The following is a 19,469-nucleotide window of genomic DNA, read 5'->3' on the forward strand; positions in this document are numbered from 1 at the left end:
TACATGCCATTTCTCTTTAAAATCCTCCAACCTGTTTTCTGCAAGTATTGAAAGTTCTACATGCCAAATGTTATAGCCAAGTTATAAACATCTAGAAAAGAAGGATTTAAAGTAAAAGTCAATCACCCCACATATGTTAAAAGAGTCTTTTGCATCATTAAATGCTGACCTAGATTTTCAGAGAGAGAAACACAGAATTTCACATTAGTTTGCGTGGATAGAAGCCAAGAGAAATAATATAACAAAGATCAGTTAGCTTACATTATAAAACTTTACCTGAAAGTTAAATAATGCTGCTTGCCCAACTAAATCTACTCTCAGAGATGGAGTCTAGTTTGCCAAAACACATTATCAGCCATCACTTCTCTGAAATTACGCTTCCAAAAAAAACTATTAATTTTTAATTAAATACTGATGTAGCAATAAATACTGGCTTCAGGTTTTAAAGGTCTTTGGAAAACTATGATAGCTGCAAGTTGATTGAGGCACTGTTTCACTGTGTGCTCTACAATACAGAGATTCCAAAGAGTTCATGATCACGCTGGTAAAAACAGTTGTATGAACATAGTAGTGACCTCACAGGTAAAAGCTGCAAGTTTTTGCTTGTTTTCATTCGCTTCTAAAAATAAAGAGAAGAAAATGTGACATTTAGGTTACAGAATTTTGCATTTCTTTTTTTGTAAATTATAATTTACTACAAAAAAAAATCCCCTTTAATCCCTCTCATAATATAAACACTTCCAAACTTCACATTTTCTGATAAATGATATAAATCATATCTGCAGTCAAGGAGTTTTCTGAAGTTGCCAGGGATTCTGAATATGTAAAGAACAATCTAGTCTAATATAATTAGGCAAGGAAAATGGGCAGTGGTGGGATTCAGCCTGTGCGCACCATTTCAGGACAACTGGTTCTTAACTTTCTGAGCAGTTTGGCAAACTGGTTGTTGGAAGAAATCATTAGGGCAGAGAATCGGTTGTTAAATTACTTGAATCCCACCACTGAAAATGGGTCAACAAGAGTCAGAGAAAACAAATTTACTGAATGGCATTTAAAAAGTAGCAGTTACCTTGTTTCTCCCAAAATAAGACATCCCCTGATAATAAGCCCAATCGGGCTTTTGAACATATGGCAATAAGGCCAAGCGCTTATTTCAGGGTTCAAAAAAATATAAAACAGGGTCTTATTTTCATGGAAACATAGTAGAAGATCAGAATCTAAACCTAGAAATCAATATTTCATATTCTGTTGAGGTGGTGTTAAGAAATAAAGTCAGATTTGTTCAGGGTAAGCCTCCAGAATCTTCTTCCTTTTACAGTTCCTCCAAAGGGATGTCAGATTCTATTGTGAAGTACCATAGCACATGCGTATGGGTACTATCCATGTTAGTTCCATCCATTCATCCATTCATGTTTCAGGTTTTGCTATCTTTTGTCTCGATTAGAGATTAAATCTCCACTTTAAAAGGACAACAAAGCATAGAGATGTTGTTTTTGTGTCGTGTCCTTTCTTGGACAAGATATGTAGTGTGTTGTCTTGGGCTACACAACAGGACTGCTTGGTCCTGATATGTTTGCCAATGGCTGTGTTCCTTGACCAACACATGAACTAGGCGTGGAGAAGTACTGAATGGTTTTTATGAAGCTCACATAGATACAAGAATCAAAAGATAGAACACCAAAATATGTTTTTGTCATTCTGAATCAACACCATTTGAAAAAAACTCCAAAGATTAAGAGAACAGCTTTTGAGTCTGAAATTGAAAGAACAAAGTTTGAAGCTGATTTTCAAACCATTATTTTCAAAACATTATTTGGGTTATGTTTAAATAAACTATTATTTGAAAAGGGCCACTGTCTGGGATACTATTTGGAGACCAGCTATTGTTGCTGCCATTGTTTAAGGCATTGACAAATCTGGTAAAAAAATATTTCTGAAATGATGACTCACGACATCATGGGTTATCTAGCATCTACTAAAACTCATGTGACCTCAGATTAAGAATCTGATAGACAAAGAGAAGGCAGAGTGATATACACAGAGACACAATCTTTAACCCTCTACATATCTATACTCTACTGCCTTCCTGGAGTCAGTAGATCATGAGCTGCTGAAAATTCAGTCCCACAACTGTATAAATTTTGTTGCTTAGGGAAAGGAGCAAATAAATACTGCTCTCTTTTTAGCCACCATTTAAATGCATGAGGATTATCAACAAATCACAACATACCATGAAGATAGCATGGACATTTCTGAGTGTTGTTCTAATCTAAATTGTAGGACAAGCAGTTTATAACCCATAACTGGTTTAATTCAGATAATCAATAGGATGAAAAGGAGGAGCAGTTTGGGGCAAAGAACTGAGTAGGCTGGAATGATGTATGACAACAATACCTAGCTCTATCTTGAATTTCTGTAAATGGATGTCCACTTCTTCTATATTAAGAGTAAATATACAATCCAATCAAATAAAAATACATTTCTTCCTTATGCTGAGTAATGCTGCAAATTATTATAATAATAGTTTCCCGTGGTTAGTATAATCACATACATACTAAAACCAGTACCTGTTTTGATTTACTATATTTTTCCTCAGCTTTCCCACAACAACCCAAAGAAGTATTTTGTCCTTTTGACAACCATAGAAGGCCAAAGTCAATAAGCTTTGAAGCCTAATGGAGATTAAATCTGTTTTTCTCACATCTATGTCCAAACTTTTAGTTATCATTCTATTCTACAGATGATTTATATGAAAAATAATACCATTGTTTCCCCCCCCATTAACTTGAAACCAGTAAGAAACCAGTAAAATTCAGGATTTTATATTTACAGTGTTAAATATGAAAATGAGTTATATTTTTAGAAATGAAAAATCCTTCAAAATGCCATTGTGTGCTTTCCACTTTATTCACACAAAATGCCAACTCTGCAAAATGAGAACTGAGATATTAAATAAATATTGGTTGGGTCAAAAGAAATTAAGTGCTTGCCTGAGGGAATTGTTTGTTGTGTTTCACAAGCAACTCTCCCATATGGAAAAGACACTCAAATATACCTTGCAAAATGGCATGGAAGGTTTTTTTTAAAGAATCCCATGTGTTCTTGGGAACTTAGCCAGAGTAATTGGGCTGCTTCTCATAAGAAATGTGCATTTGGTAAATGGATACTGAATATCTGTAACTGAGAGAAAATAGATAATTTACAAAACAAAAAAATATTTTGTTTACATGACGTCAGTTTTCAACTTAGTCCAAGACTTTGTTTATAGAAGTTGTTGTGTAAGACTTTAAACCCCTACTAAAATGTATACATTATATGGGTGGTACTGCTCCTATTCATTATTTCTTATGCAAGAATGTAATCTCTGAAATTAAACAGTAATGTTCTGCTTGTTCTTATACAAAAGTTCACAAACGCACTGATGTATTTTCACTTCGGGTCGCTGAATTCAACCTCCATTTTGTAATACCCATGTTTAAATTCCATGGGGATAAGCCCAAAAATATAAGCACTGTTTGTTTATTTTTATAAAACATTTTTTACTGTAAATCTTATTTCTTGTTATAATTATGTATAAAGTTCAGTGTCCCAGTCAAAGAAAGTTATTCCCTGATTTTCTCCCAGAATTTTCTTTTCTGCTCGTTCCCAGTGTTACAGACATGGTCCAGCCATGAAATTGGTCATATAATCAATTACAATATAAATTTAATTTATGCTTGTTAAACTGCTTTCAACTGAACGTATAACTGAACCTTGTGCTATTACTGTACACAATTACATTAATTTTCCTAAATAGACTTCCCCAGGTCCAAAACTTTAAACAACATTGTCTTTCAAAAGCAGTTTTTGATTATATTACAGATTTTCTATGGAGATGAACGCCCTCAGGCAAGCATATGTATAATTTATTCCCTGTAGAGTTTTTACAACTGCAAAACTAATCAGAATAACCATGAATAAAGAAATGGACTTAATGATAAAATTAAGGCAACTACCCACATAAGCAGGCTTAAGCTTCTAGAGAAAATGATATCAATTTAACAAATAAAATAAAAATAATATTATTTCCCTGTTTTAGATTCTGGTCAATCAGATTTTGAAGCATACTTTAATGTTAAACCCAATTTTTCCTTTATTTTCCAAACATAGTTTTTCTCTTTTCAGGTTCCCTTTTCTACATTTGCATTCACTCCCTTTATATTCTCCTGGGAGGGGGGAAAATACCATATTGCCTAATTTGTATTGCTTTCCAAAGTTTATCCTATATTTGGTGCAGCTACTAAGGTGCTTTATTATTTATGCAGAAATAATACATTAATTTCTATGAAATGTCAGTAAATATTCTGTTTGATGCTGAACATTCTCTATCATATGATCAGCTTTGTAGCATGTTAAATTTTGCCCCTCTATTTGTAGAACAGTGCAATTACTGGTACTGTCATCATCTTCATTCTTGGGTGCTGAGATAGCAATATTAGAATGTGAATGAAGGAATGGTTTTTCTGTACTCTTATTCCAAATCAGTAGAGATTCTCAGTCGTCCAGGTCATGGTTTTCTGGAATGGATTTCCAGAGAAAAATTGCAGACTACAGAAACCAGGAGCATTACTCAGGTGACCCTGAGGACACAGATAAATCCCCAAGTGCTTCAATGACCCTCTAAAAGGATGCAAATGACCAGCTGTCTGCAAGGAATATAAATCCTTCCACTCCCCCTATCCTGTCAGAGCTGAAGAAGCTTCTTGGATGAGAAGCGAAACATCTTCAAAAGAAAAAAAACAAGAAAGTCTCGTTGCCTCCTGAAAAAGCATCTATGGGTCTTATTCCAGATGTTAAACTGTATTTTAAGAGCCCTATTCTTAATTTTAGACATACCCCTGCATTCCTAATGACAGGATATTTAATGGAGTTATGCCACCTAAATGTTCCTCTACTTTATTTATAGTTGTACTTTTAAAAAATGAGAAAATCTTTAAACCATTATGTTTTGCTCGTTTTGCAGTTGTATTGTTTTTGCACTGTGTATGTTAAGCCAACTGCTGCTTTCCTAGCTTTTAATCTTTGCCTTCATCTTTGACCAAACCTCTACGCTATTGCTCTTCATTCTATGGAAAAAAGAACGATGGTACCACTGTTGCTATATATGCTGACGGGTTATTTCAAAATTGATTGTGTTACTCATAAAGCATTGTATCCATCTTCTATTTTAATAAACATATTCTGAATTGACCGAACTGTGAAGGCATCAAGGCAGTGGTGGGATTCAGCCAGTTCACACCACTTCGGGAGAACCGGTTGTTAACTTTCTGAGCAGTTTGGCAAACTGGTTGTTGGAAGAAATCATTAGGGCAGAGAACCGGTTGTCAAATGATTTGAAACACCACCACTGCATCAAGGTTATATAAGGGTTCAATATCAGTCTTCTGATTCACATTTGTAAACATTACCAGTGATCTTTGGCATACATTAATGTTTTTTAAACCTCAGCAACTTTAAGATGTGTGGACTTCAACTCACGGAATTCCTCAGCCGGTATGAGTTCACACATTTTAAAGTTGTCAAGGTTGAGAAACACAGTTGAACAGTAATCTCAAGGAAACCATTATCTCAGTGTAACCTAAAACAAGACTATAAGTAGCCTCGACCTATAGTGAGTTTTGCCCCATTTTACACTTTTCTTGCCACAGCTGTTAAGTGAATCACTGAAACGGTTAAGTTAGTAACACGGCTGTTAAGTGACTCTGACTTCCCCATTGACTTTTCTTGTCAAAAGGACACAGAAGGTGATCACATGACCCCAGGATACTACAACAGTCATAAATATGAACCAGTTGCCAAGCATCCAAATTTTGGTCCCCATGAACATAGGGATGCTGCAATGGTTATAAGTGTGAAAAACAGTCTTAAGTTACTTTTTTCAATCCTGTTGTTACTTTGAAGGGTCACTAAATGAACTGTTGTAAGTCAAGGACTACCTGTATGCTGTATCGATAAATTGCTACTCTGGAGAGTGTGATAATGAAAAACAATATAAGGTCCAAATTAAGAAATTATAGCTGCATTCATACTTACCTGAGAGTGTGTATGAGGTCAGTGGAGCTTACCTTTGAGATACTATTCCTATTTTGCACTCCTAACTGAATAAATCGATTTTTAAAAAGCACAGAATAATCAAAAAGAGCAAAATTTATAGGAGTATAAATAAGATCTGGTTGGCCATTGATAGAAAATTAGTTAGCAACCATATGGAGTCTTCCCTTAATTTGTCAGGATTCTGCTTATGTTTGGAAGCCAATTATTATTATCAATGAATGCAGAAGATAAACTAAGCATTTAGAACTGCATAAGAAAAGCATGCAGCAATAAAATCTAGTTAAAGTCTCAAAATTGCAGTGAATCCATCTTTAAAAATGTATAGTGAAGAGCCTTGGTGGTGCAGTGGTTAGAGTGCAGTACTGCAGGCCAGTGGTGGAATTCAATTTTTTTTATTATCGGTTCTATGGGCGTGGCTTGGTAGGCATGATGTGGCTTGGCGGGCGTGGCTTGGCGGGCGTGGCAGGGGAAGAATATTGTAAAATTTCCATTCCCACCCCACTCCAGGAGGAGGATTCTGCGAAATCTTCATTCCCACCCTACTCCAGGAGAAGGATTCTGCAAAATCTGCATTCCCACCCCACTCTGGGGCCAGCCAGAGGTGGTATTTGCCAGTTCTCCAAACTACTCAAAATTTCCGCTACCGCTTCTCCAGAACCTGTTGAATTTCACCCCTGCTGCAGGCTATTTCTGCTGACCGCCGGCTGCCTGCAATTTGGCAGTTCGAATCTCACCAGGCTCAAGGTTGACTCAGCCTTGCATCCTTCCGAGGTGGGTAAAATGAGGACCCAAATTGTTGGGGGCAATATGCTGACTCTATAAACTGCTTATAGTGGGCTGTAAAGCACTGTGAAGTGGTATATAAGTCTAAGTGCTATTGCTATAGTATCAAAGTAACTTACCTGTTTTATATCTATGAAGCGCACACATTCTAGCCACATACTCAGAAAGCTGTGTCCACAATGTGCACATTCTTGTCTCTGGGAAAGCAAATTCTGTGCTTGTGGGTTTTGTTTTACTGCTCTGCATAAAAGAGGGTTTTCGTTTTCCAGCTCAGTAAAAATAAACCTTGCTGTTATTTCCTGTGGATTTAAAAGACAAAATAGTAAATATTATTGACAAGAATTGTAATAGAAATTTAAATATGTCACTTGAAGTTTTAATTTAGAAAAATTATATGCCCCTGTCTTTTTAACTGCACAGTGCAGCTGAGGAAAAATACAACAAAAACCATTATTAGAACATAATTAAGAAGTAAGACAAAAAAAAATTGAAAACCAGTAGAGACTTCATACTAAAACATCAAAAATTCTGCATCAGTATGAATGCTTGTAACCCCCTTCAAACTTAATAAGGAGATAGATTGTAATTTTTTCCAGCAGCAATTTGTTTCTTAGCATGGTCCCTGCCAAGGGAAAGAAAAAAGTAACTACTAATGTTAAATGCATCTGTGCTGAAATCTGCAGAATGTGCTCCAATCAGGGGTGGGATTTTACCAGTTCACACTGGTTCGCTAGAACCGGTTGTTAACTTTCTAAGCAGTTTGGAGAACTGGTTGTTAGAAGAAATCTCCTTTTGTTTTTTTCCACTTTACAGGGTTAATTCTGTAAGGAATTACAACATTCTGGTGTTGTTTCTAGCCTAATCTTTATTGCCCTGCTTACAGAAACTGCCTCTCCTTTAACCCTTATTACATTCTAGGCGTACACCTAGACTTACTGTCTCCGGAGGGTTTTTTTTCCTTTGCTTGATTTTCTTAAAGGGGAAGGGTTATTTTAAGCTTTGTAAACTGCTGTTGGGAGGAAATACTCCCCTGTTGGAGTTCTTCCAGTCGATATGCAATGATCAGCACTTTGAAGAAATAATTGAATAACGAATCAGAGCTGGCGGAAAGATTTTAATGACAAGGAAATAAGATGAGTGACATTCAGCAAGGCTTCTTGGCTAGCTAGAAAGATTGACATTCAAACTTCAAAAGAGTATAGATACCCTTTCTGACTTTTGGTCTAAAACTAGTTTTTGGTGAAGTTTAATTTTGTGATTGGTGATGTGTAATCCTGTGTTTATTGATGGGATAATTTTCCCTATTCCCTTTGTTTGGAAGAAAAAATGTTAATCTCTAATCCTGAAAAGAAGCAGCTTCAGAAATCTGGCTAGTTCCTGTGTCTATTTGTTCTGGTAATTGGTTTAACAAGCAACAGCTACTGTGTTTGCTCCTTTGCTTCATTCTGGAAAGCTTAAATGACCTCTCTGCTAAAGGGTTTCACTTTATGAGCAAGAGTTGGCTGCTGATAGTTATCATTGCATTTTAACTATCAATTACTAAAGGTGCTCTGGCACCCTGCCTGATTTGTAACTCTAGCTTGCAGGTATTTCTATTTTCTAATCTAATGTTTGGTATTTAAGGCAGCTTTTTGCAAGCAAAGAAGCTTTTTGTATTTTTGTACAGGTAATCCTTGATTTACAACAGTTCATTTAGTGACCATTCAAAGTTACAATGGCACTGAAAAAAGTTTTTCACACTTACGACCATTGCAGCAAACTGTCATTAGGGCAAAGAAGTGATGTCGAGTTGGCCACACTCACCTGGTCACATGAAGCACCGCAGTTGTGAAATGAGTGACACGGTTAAGAATGCTGAAACGGGCATAAATGTGAGGACGGTCATAAGTGCAAATCCCTATGCACATAGGGACTAGCCAGAGGGCTGAAAAAAATGATTTCTGACTGGTCCTTGCACTTTTGACCGGTCCTCACACTTACGACTGTCCTCATATTTTACGTCTTGTCACAGCGGTGAAGAGAAGCACCGCAGTTATGAAATGAGTGACATGGTTGTTAAGAATGCTGCAGCAGGCATAAATGTGAGGACGATCGCAAATACAAGGATCGGTCAAAAGTGTGAGGACCAGTCAGAAATCACTTTTTTCAGCCCTCTGAGTAGTCCCCAGAAACATAGCCATGCCCAACCGGTCACATGACCATCTAGCCACGCCCACCCAGTCACATGACCACCAAGCCACACACACCCAAATAAACCACACCCACAGAACCAATTGTTAAAAAAATTGAATCCCACCACTGGCTCCATTGATATCTAAAAGCGTGGAGCAGACTATGTGGGAATAGCAATAGCACTTTGACTTATATACCACTTCACAGTGCTTTACAACCCTCTCTAAGCAGTTTACAGAGTCAGCATATTGGCCCCAACAATTTGAGTCCTCATTTTACTGACCTTGAAAGAATGGAAGGCTGAGTCAACTTTGAACCTGTGAGATTCAAACTTCTGAACTGCTGGCAGTTGGCAGTCAGCAGAATTAGCTTGCAATACTGCATTCTAAACACTGCGCCATCACAGCTCTTAGAATACGTAGGTAAATCTGTAGATGGCTGGACTTTAAGCCATGTAATGTTTTACGCACCAGTGGGAATACTTTGAATTGAGGGTGGAAGGCAACCCATATCCAATAAGGCTGTTTCAATACATGGATTGTGTGGGGCCTTTGAGGGACACCACTCAGCACTCATGCTGCTGCATTCTGAACAATTTCCAGGCTTTTTTTAAAGGAATGCACACTTGATTTAATAGGAGCCCATTTGGTATAGTGGTTAAGGTACCAGGGTAGAAAACAGGATACCGTGAGTTCTAGTCTTGCCTTAGGCACAAAGCCAGTGGGGTGACCTTGGGCCTGTCATTCTCTCTTAGCTCTAGGAGGAAGGCAAAGTCAAACTATTTATGAAATCTTGCCAAGAGACTTGTTCAGGCAGTTGCCAGGATCAAGACTGACTCAAATATAGTCGTTCCCTCAAAAAAATAACCACCCAATTTATCAGCTGAGCCTGATAAAAGGTCCTCTAGGGACACGGTGGCTCAATGGCTAACACGCTGACCTTGTCAATCAGGTGAGCTCCTATTACTTGTCCCAGCTTCTGCCAACCTAGCAGTTCGAAAGCACGTAAAAAATGCAAGTAGAAAAACAGGGACCACTTTGGTGGGAAGTTAACAGCACTCTGTGCGCTTTTGGCATTTAATCATGCCGGCCACATGACCATGAAGACGTCTTCGGACAGCACTGGTTCTTTGGATTTGAAAGGGAGATGAGCACCGCCCCTAAAGCTGAAAACTACTAGCACATATGTGTGGGGAAATCTTTAACTTTACCTTACCACCCATTCCTTAAAAGTTTTCTTCCTCCTGAGAGGATAGCATTTACATTTAATAAATAGTGTATAGTGTATAGCAGGGGTGAAATCCAGCAGGTTCTGACAGGTTCTGGAGAACCGGTAGTGGAAATTTTGAGCAGTACAGAGAACCAGCAAATACCACTTCTGGCTGGCCCCAGAGTGGGGTAGGAATGGAGATTTTGCAGTATCCTTCCCCTGCCATGCCCATCAAGCCACACCACACCCACCAAGCCACGCCCACAGAACCGGTAATAAAAAAATTTGGATTTCACCACTGGTGTATAGCAAAAATGCTCCTTCCTTCTGAATTATTGGCTTATTCATATATTTTACTGAGTTATAAGATGTCTTCTTTTATTTTAGTGTGAACCCATCTAGTTTATTTCATAAATCATTATTTATATGGTTTGGTGTTACATGAAACCAATTGTTCACTGGCCCATGTTTAAAACAAAGGATAATTTAGGACTACACTTCAACCCAACCACTGTTTTAATTGATGTTTTAATCATCTCAAACTCATATAATTAAGGATTTTAGTACTATGCTAAATCATTTCAATCCATTTAACTTGAAAATTAATATACAGTACTCATATAATTAACAATAACTTTCAACATATACTACTACAGGCTACTAAATAGTTATCTGAAATTGTTTGAATGCCAAAATATAAATTTGAAATCTAGGGAAAACATCATGCTAAACAGGGGTGAAATCCAGCAGGTTCTGACAGGTTCTAAAGAACCGGTAGCGGAAATTTTGAGCAGTTTGGAGAACTGGTAGCAGATATATCAAGTAATTCGGAGAACTGGCAAATACCACCTCTGGCTGGCCCCAGAGTGGGGTGGGAATAGAGATTTTGCAGTATCCTTCTCCTGGAGTGGGGTGGGAATGGAGATTTTACAGTATCCTTCCCCTGCCACGCCCACCAAACCATGTCCACCAAGCAACACCACGCCCAACAAGCCACGCCCACAGAACCGGTAGTAAAAAAAAATGGATTTCACCATTGATGCTAAAACAATAGTTTCTTGAACATGTACTTCTGTATTAATAACCTTAAGAGTGAGAATGTCCTCTTCTTGTATGGCACTAACTGGTTTTTTCTGAAGCAATGGATTATCTTCACAGTAAAGTTCTTCAAGCTGAAGGTATCCCATCTGTTTAAATAATAAAATAACATTTTAAATATTAGTGTTTTCCCATTAACATCATTTATTTGCTATACATCTTAGGCCTATAGTTTGGTTTTGCCCCCTGACAATTTTCAATTTGTTTTAGCAAGCCTTTGATCAGGCTGATTTTATCTGAAATTCTTTACCATCAGTGATTTTGTGTAAACTTATTAAACTTTACTAAGCAACTGTGTGTTTCTACAACAACAAAATGGTAAAATTCATGTACAAAAACAAATTGGTGAGACTCAAATGCAATAACAGCATAAACACAATTACAAAAGTATAATATCAAAAGTCAAGTAAGGGTCCTTGATATATTTATATGGCACTGTTGGAAATGCATTATACTTGAGTATTTTCTAGGCCAACCATTAGACTTCAATAGAAGACTGGTTGGAGAGGTTTCCACCAAAGAGATTGATTAACAATCATACTTACTGCTATGGGAAAAATCTGAATATTATTTCCTGCAACATCAAGAATCTTAAGACTCTCCAGCTTGCAGATTCCCTAATTAAAAATGATAAATATGAATTAATAATATTAAAATAAGTGCCCTTCAGCGCAAACCTAAGTAGACATACTTTGATGTTCTGCAGTGTTCCCAAGTGAATGTGCATAAAGTTACTGAATTCCTGGAATGTATTTCTAGAGTATCCCCAGAAGTAATCATCAAATTTTAATTTTAATGTGAAAGAAGGAACAATTATCATTAAAGATTGAAGAATAACATGGAGAATAATTACATGGAGAGTATATAATTATTAATTATATACAATTTAATTATGTTTAAATGTAACCTAAATTATATTAAATTTAGTTCTTTTGCTGTACAGTATCATTATTTGGTCCAGTCATTGTCTAGGGGTGCAGGGGTGTCAAACTCATGGCTCATGGGCCAGTTGCATCATGCACTGGCCATGCTGACACCCGGTGACAATGTGAGTTTGACACCCCTGTTTTAGAGAGTCGCTGAGGCCACCTGGAGGGTCACCTCAGTAGTGCAAATGGGTGTGGAGCCTTCATGGAACTGTTGAAAGGACTGTGTTATAAACTGGAAATAGATGATGTCATATCTGGTCTGGGCTGAGGATTGTTCTATCACCCATGAGGCCATCTATGTCAAAATTGAATAGCCCTCACTCAACAGAGGGGAGGGCAGGGGTGAAATGCTCCCGGTTCAGACCGGATCGCCCGATCCGGTAGCGATTGTGGCGGGTGGTTCGGAGAACCGGTAGCAATCGCGGCGCGAGGCTCTGCCCACCCGCCCGGTTGTCGTTACTTCTTGGTTTTAACCAGGAAGTAATGTGTTTTGTACCCTCTGCACATGCGCAGGTGGTTTTGCTTTTTTGCTTTTAAAAGTAAAAAAAAAAAAGGCTCTGACGATCACAGCTGAGCTGCACAAACGTCAGAGCCTTTCTTTTACCTTTTAAAAGCATTTTTTTACAACCTCTTCGGATCACAGCATCCTCTCAGTCACATGATCAAAAGTCAGGTGCTTTGGAATTGGAATGTATTTACAACTGTTGCAGCATCCCAGAATCATGTGATCTCCATTCAACACCTTCCCAATCAGGTTCCAACAAGCAAAGTCAATGAAAGAAGCTGAATATGCTAAACACCACAGGTTTCACTTAACTGCAGTGATTTGCTTAAGAAACACAGCGAAAAAGTTGTAAAATTGGGCACCACTCAGTTAATAACCGCTTTACTTAACAATGGAAATTCTAATCCTAATTGTGTACATAAATCAAGGACTACCTGTACTTTGCATCAGGGGTGTGTTCTACTTACCTTTACTACCGGTTCACAACGGGAGCGTGCATGCGCATGCACAGAAGTTTCTGCGCATGTGCAGATCATCAATTATGATGTCCGGGTGGGTGGGCGTAGTCTCCCGCCACTTTTACTACCGGTTCGATAGAACCGGATATAACCAGGAGCAACCCACCACTGCTTTGCATAAATAAAACCTTTGACTGTTATTTCCCTAAACTTTAGGGCAATATCCCCAACCTTCTGGGCATCAGGGACCAGTTCCATGGAGAGAGGTTTTTCCATGGACTGGAGGGGACGTGGTTTCGCATGCTGCCTGCATCCCGCGGATGGGCTTTCGCTTGTTTTCACGGCCCAGATTCTGTCATGCTGCAGCTCGGTGCTGGTCCATGGACTGCTACTGGGGACTCCTGGTTTAGGGTCTACCTGCTGCATATTTACATACCAAATAACAGAACTGATTATTGCAACTTTTAAGACGAGTTAACTACAAGAATAGACAAAAGATCACCTTGTAGTTGAGTGAAAAACTTCGCCCCTCCAAATGTTGCTGAAGAAGAGTCTCCAAGCTCCATCATCATTGGCTCTTTCAATTGAGCGTCTGAAGGCCTGTTTCATTTCCCTATCCAATTCCTAAAGGCATGGCTTTTTTAATGTTCACAATATAGTACATTGTTTTCCAAGCATAGCTACTCACATCAGGGAGCGATTCTATTTTATTTCTTGACAAAATCAAGATCTTGAGTTTTTTCAGATGTTGGATGTCTTCAGGTAATGAGGTGATGAAATTGTGGGATAAGTGAAGTTCATGCAAATTCTGAAGGTAACAAAATTCCTTGGGAATCTTTTCCAATTTGTTATTCTCTAAACTCACACATTCAAGATTTTCAAGCCTATTGGAAGAAAGTATTTGAGGATATTTGCTTTTAAATATTTAACAACTGTTTGTAAATGATGGCCTCTAATGTTTGCATATAAATCAATTTTAATGAAACTACTTATAGCATATTCTCAAATCAGCCTTTTTAGCCTTCAGCAGATATCAACTCCAATAATTCAACTGCACCACCTTGGCTGGATATTATGGGAATTGATATTCAATTTACCACTATTGAACAACCTATCTATATACTACTTGTTTTGTTCCTGTAACCTATAACTAGACAAAATGTTACATCATAGACCCACAATTTTTGAACCAAGGTATCTCAAATGGGCTCACTTACAGAATGGGTCCAAAATCTAGGACTCAAGACTTGTATAGAATTGAAATTTGACAAATTTTATAAAATCTTTTATGATATAAAATGGTCATAAAACACTTTATGACAGAGTACAAAATGTCATAAAACATTTCCTATATCTATGCTCATGACTGTTCTATACAGCAACATGGGCTATTTTCAAGGCAGATACATCTTTGAATGTTTCCCAATTTTTCCAGAGAAGGCAGGACATCAGAAGTTCTGCTATTGTTGAAGGCATTGAGGAATATGGTAAGGAAATATCTCTGAAATGATAACCCAAATGTTATGGGTTGTCTAACAGCTACTAAAACTCTTGTTCCTGTAACATTTAACTGGATGAAACAATGCATCATAGGGCAATCTTTTTTCAACCAAAGTATATCATATAGGCTAACTTACAGAATGTGTCCAAATGTGCAACACATGGCTCCCATGGAATTAAAATTTGGCAAATTTTATAAAAGAGTTTATAAAGATTATAATATATTATGGCCTCACCTTGGTTTACAGTATTTAAGCAACAGAAAAGTGATCTGGATCAGTGTTTCTCAATCTTGGCAACTTTGAGTTGTGTTGACTTCAACTTCTAGAAATCCCCAGCCAGCATAGAGTCATAAAGTTGCAAGGTTGAGAAGCACTGATCTACTGTAGATAAATGGAATGATGTATAAATATCTTTTTTCAGCTACCATCTGAAACTCTGGACGTAAATAATTTACTATATTCTATTGTTAAACGTAACATCAAATATAAACTTATCTCACATTTCATTCAAAAACAAAGGGACCTATATTCCCCCCACAACCACCTTTTGAGACAAGCTGAGCTAAGAGAGAATGACTGATCCAAAATCATTCACTCAGATTGTATGACTGTTCCAGGTTGTTTAGAAGATCCAAACTTGGATCTTCCTATTCTAAACCCAACACTTTAGCCATTACATTGCACTGTCTCTTGTAATATGGCTCTCCTTTAATGCTAATCTAAGAGTTTGTGTCCTTCCTATTGTCTTAGGAAAAGTATTTATATTCTTTGTTAATAGCTTTTCTTGTAAAATAAACATATATTCCCCTCAACCACACACACACACACATACAGTCCAGTCTTCAAAATGTTAATAGGAATTACAGCAAGATTATAGCTATATATGTTTAGTACTGTTATTCAATAAAAGAAAGCTCCTACAAATCAAGTGTGCCTACTACAGTCAAACAGTCTGGATTAAATTATATTTGAAAATTAAGCAAAGATTGCAAAATACATTGTTATGGTGAAATAGTATGAGAAAGATATGGACTTATCTCAACACAGTGGCATCCATAGGTGGCAGCAATGAGGGTCAGACTGTTATAAAGAGCAAGAGAGATCATCCCATAAGCCCTGTTGTACCTGCCTTAGAATCAGAGGTGGGTTTCAGCAGGTTCTGACCAGTTCTGGAGAACCGGTAGTGGAAATTTTGAGTAGTTCGGAGAACCGGTAGTAAAAATTCTGACTGGCCCCGCCCCTATCCTCTGCCTCCCAAGTCACAGCTGATTGGAAGGAAATGGGGATTTTGCAGTAACCTTCCCCTGGAATGGGGTGGGAATGAAGATTTTATAGTATCCTTTCCCTGCCATGCCCACCATGCCACGCCCACAGAACTGGTAGTAAAAATGTTTGAAACCCACCACTGCTTAGGATGTCTCACACACATAGAAGCATAGCAACAAAAGGGGTGGAGCTTGCAACATCACATTGCAACACTGCTTTCATCATTCAAATGCTGCTTGCTACTGCTCACAAAAATAGTGACGAGTTATTAAAACTAACTTATCCATTACAGCCAATTCAGGCAAAACCTCATCCTGATATTTATCAAATTTACCTGCAAATCTCTGGAGGAAGATAATTTAGTTGGTTCTTGTTCAGATTGAGAAGTTCTAAATTCTTCAATTCATCTATAAACAAACATGGCCTTCAAATAAAGCTTTTGCAGAGATACAAAGTCCTATATTACGCCTATTCTCCTAATGTTCCATTTTATTTATATATCCCCTTTGGTCATAATGCTATTTTTAAGTAACCAAGAGTACATTTAATTAAATAATTTGGTGTAAGTACCATTTCGCTATGCATTTATTTTTTTGACCTTTATTTCTACTAAAAAAAATTCTATTTTGTAAGAGCATTTGCAGAATTCTGAGGGCTGCATTTGGGGTTTTCAAGGATCACACGAAACCTCTGTTTAACTGTTTCTGTTTCTGCATCTCTGCATTAGCTTTGTTAGGACCAGTTTCATCTGAAGGTGAACAACTGGCAACAAAGAATGCTTAGAGGATGGAGTCCCCAGTGATAGACAGATAAAGCAGTTTACAAGTAACAACTGTTAATAAGAACATAATAAACATTTTTTTTGGAAAAAAAAAAACCAGAATCCTTTTCAACAAGCATAGACATGAAGAATGAATTTGGACTGGATTTTTTGGGATGATGACTTTGTAGTTTTTTTTCTTTCTCTCATAAAAGATTCTTTAAAATCTCCCAAAGTAGATATTATTTTAGAAAATGCATTTCTCTTTTCTCATTATGGATTTTTTTTTCTGAGATTGCATCAGTTAAACATTGATAATAAAGTATCTCTCTGTTAAAACTATTCATTTCCTTCATATGCTAACTTATACAACAGATGTTATTATAATGCACTAGAATGGACGTGTAAATTAAAAGTTATTTCAGTACAATGGGATGAGGGGAGAGATTTCATCATATAGCAGAGATTTGTTGCTGAGTAAATAGTATAGCACATATGTGGCTATATATAGAATATCTGACTTTGAACACATGATATGCTCTTACCAAATATTAAAGGTGACATTTTGGTGATCTTGTTTCCAAACAAATAAAGCTTTTGCAGAGATATGAGATATTTCAATTGCTCTGGAACTTCCTCAAAATTATTATTTCCCAAATTTAGTACCTTCAACTACAATCAGATATTTGATTAAATAGTGTTAATCAGTTCTCCTCTAAGGTTGAAAAAAGACAGTCATGTACATTAGTACTACCTAATTTTGAACTATCATGTTAAGAGCTGAAACTATCCCATGATTCAAGTATACAACAGAAATTCTCTTAAAACAAAATTGGGCATTATTGTCAGTTAGCTTGAAATTGAGAAATGGGCTACAAGCAAAATCCTACATTAATTATAGCAGGATAACCAAGTGGCATGGAATTATCAGAAAAAAAGATTTTGTATAGAATAGAATGGCATGCAAATTCCTTTGAATACTACTTATAATTTTATTAAAGAAATACCCTGTTTTTCATTCAGGAACTCAAAGTATGGATGAATACAGTATTTATTTTTTTTATTTGTATCTCACCTTTATTATTTTTACAAATAACTCAAAATGGCAAACATTATCCTACTATTTTCCCCACAAGAACCCTGTGAGGTGGGTTAGGCTGAAAAAGAGTGACTAGCCCAAAGTTTCCCACCTGGTTTTCATGACTTAAGTATAGTTAAGCACCGCTTTTATGTTTGGTACAATGAAATTTTATATAAAGTAATATTGCAGGGTTGACATGTTGCCCTAAATCCAAGTTTGTTAATAAATTAGCTGGCTCACACAACATAGTGATCTATAAGGTATGAATTGCAAACCATGATAACAAAAGAGTCATACATGCAATGGATGAAGGTATCTATCTTAAGCTACAGTAATATGACTTTGCTGAATGGCTGTGGAGAATCTCAACCATTCAGGTCATTGTTGTCCCAAAAGTGCTTTTTCCAAACGGCAACTAGACTTTCTTAGTTTTTTCTGTGAAAACGTTTTGCTTCTCATACAAGAAGCTTCTCCAGTTTCAGATGATATTTAGATTTTTGCAATCCCCGTAAGTAGCCTTTATTTAGAGGAGATGTTTAAACTGAAACTTTAACAATGGTCAAATGTTGATTCTGCCATGGGTTTACACTATTACAATTACAGCATATTTATTCGCTCACAAAGTAACATTTTATCACACACACACAAAATGCTGTACAGCAAAATGGTTAAAACAGTACTCCGTAGTTCTCAATTGTTCCAAAGATGATGCTCAAAAGTGCTAAAATCATATCTGTTTTTTTTTTTCAAAAGGAGAAACACTCATTTTAAAATGCTTCTTCATTCCATGTCAGAGGATAACTATTCCTGCCTTCGCCACAGTCACATTCTCCCGCTTTAAGAAACCACTACACAAGGAAACTAATTTTCTTATTTGGAAAAAAAAATATTACAAACTATACTAATTTTTTTTTCAATGAAGATTTCCAACAGCGTGGCTTACAAAACTGTTCTGGATTGAAAAAAGTATCCATTCAAAATTCAGCAGTACCTTGATTACAGCTGAGATTACCGAGATCGAAATTATGAAACAATTTTGTTACAACAGCAATTCAGTGTAATAATTAATACATATTGTTTTTTACAAAAATTCCAAGAACGGCATGAATGTTTTTCACCCCTGTTCTTTCCTTGCAAATATCAGAGATTCTCTAGTATGGAAGAATGGTGATTGCTGCAGGAGATCATTCCGTAGCTATGCAAGAAGAGCCTGGCTGGACCAGTCACAGACCTCTTAAACCAGCATTCTGGATAACAAAGCTTACAAGCAGGGTAAGTGAGTAACCCTGCTCCACAAATGCAGTTCCAAGCCAGGATCTCGCCCTCGACCGACCCACCCACCCTCACCCGGCTCAGAGCCTCCATTTCGTGAGAGAGACTGAACAGTTGGTTGTCTCGCAGGCTGAGGCGCTCCAGGTTGCTCAAGTTGGCCAAGCCCCGGGGCGGGTGCTGCAGCCCCCGACGTGCCAGAGAGAGAGAGCGAGTCCCGGAGCCGCCCCGCAGCACGCGAAGCAGCTTCCCTTCCGCCATCTGCGGACTGTCCTCCAGCCCGACCACGTCGCTGTGGAAACGGTAGAACTTTAAAAAGTTCTTTCCTCCCGTTGTTGTGGAAA

At 37.4% G+C, this 19,469-nt stretch overlaps 1 protein-coding gene across 1 annotated transcript; it reads right to left on the bottom strand.

Annotated features, from left to right (window-relative positions):
* Positions 1 to 505: 505 nt before the first annotated feature.
* LRRC69 (leucine rich repeat containing 69) lies at positions 506 to 19,386 on the bottom strand. Its single transcript, XM_070942133.1, has 8 exons — positions 19,204 to 19,386; positions 17,321 to 17,447; positions 16,350 to 16,422; positions 13,936 to 14,131; positions 11,901 to 11,972; positions 11,343 to 11,444; positions 6,996 to 7,175; positions 506 to 619 (listed from the first exon to the last, which is right to left on the bottom strand). The coding sequence occupies exons 1-8, from the start codon at positions 19,384 to 19,386 to the stop codon at positions 506 to 508; spliced, it is 1,047 nt and encodes a 348-aa protein (XP_070798234.1).
* Between the last annotated feature and the right edge of the window lie 83 nt (positions 19,387 to 19,469).

This window comes from Pituophis catenifer, unplaced genomic scaffold (genome assembly GCF_029215685.1).
Source record: "Pituophis catenifer annectens isolate HBS135680 unplaced genomic scaffold, rPitCat1.0.hap2 SCAF_3, whole genome shotgun sequence".
NCBI classification, from domain to species: domain Eukaryota; kingdom Metazoa; phylum Chordata; class Lepidosauria; order Squamata; family Colubridae; genus Pituophis; species Pituophis catenifer.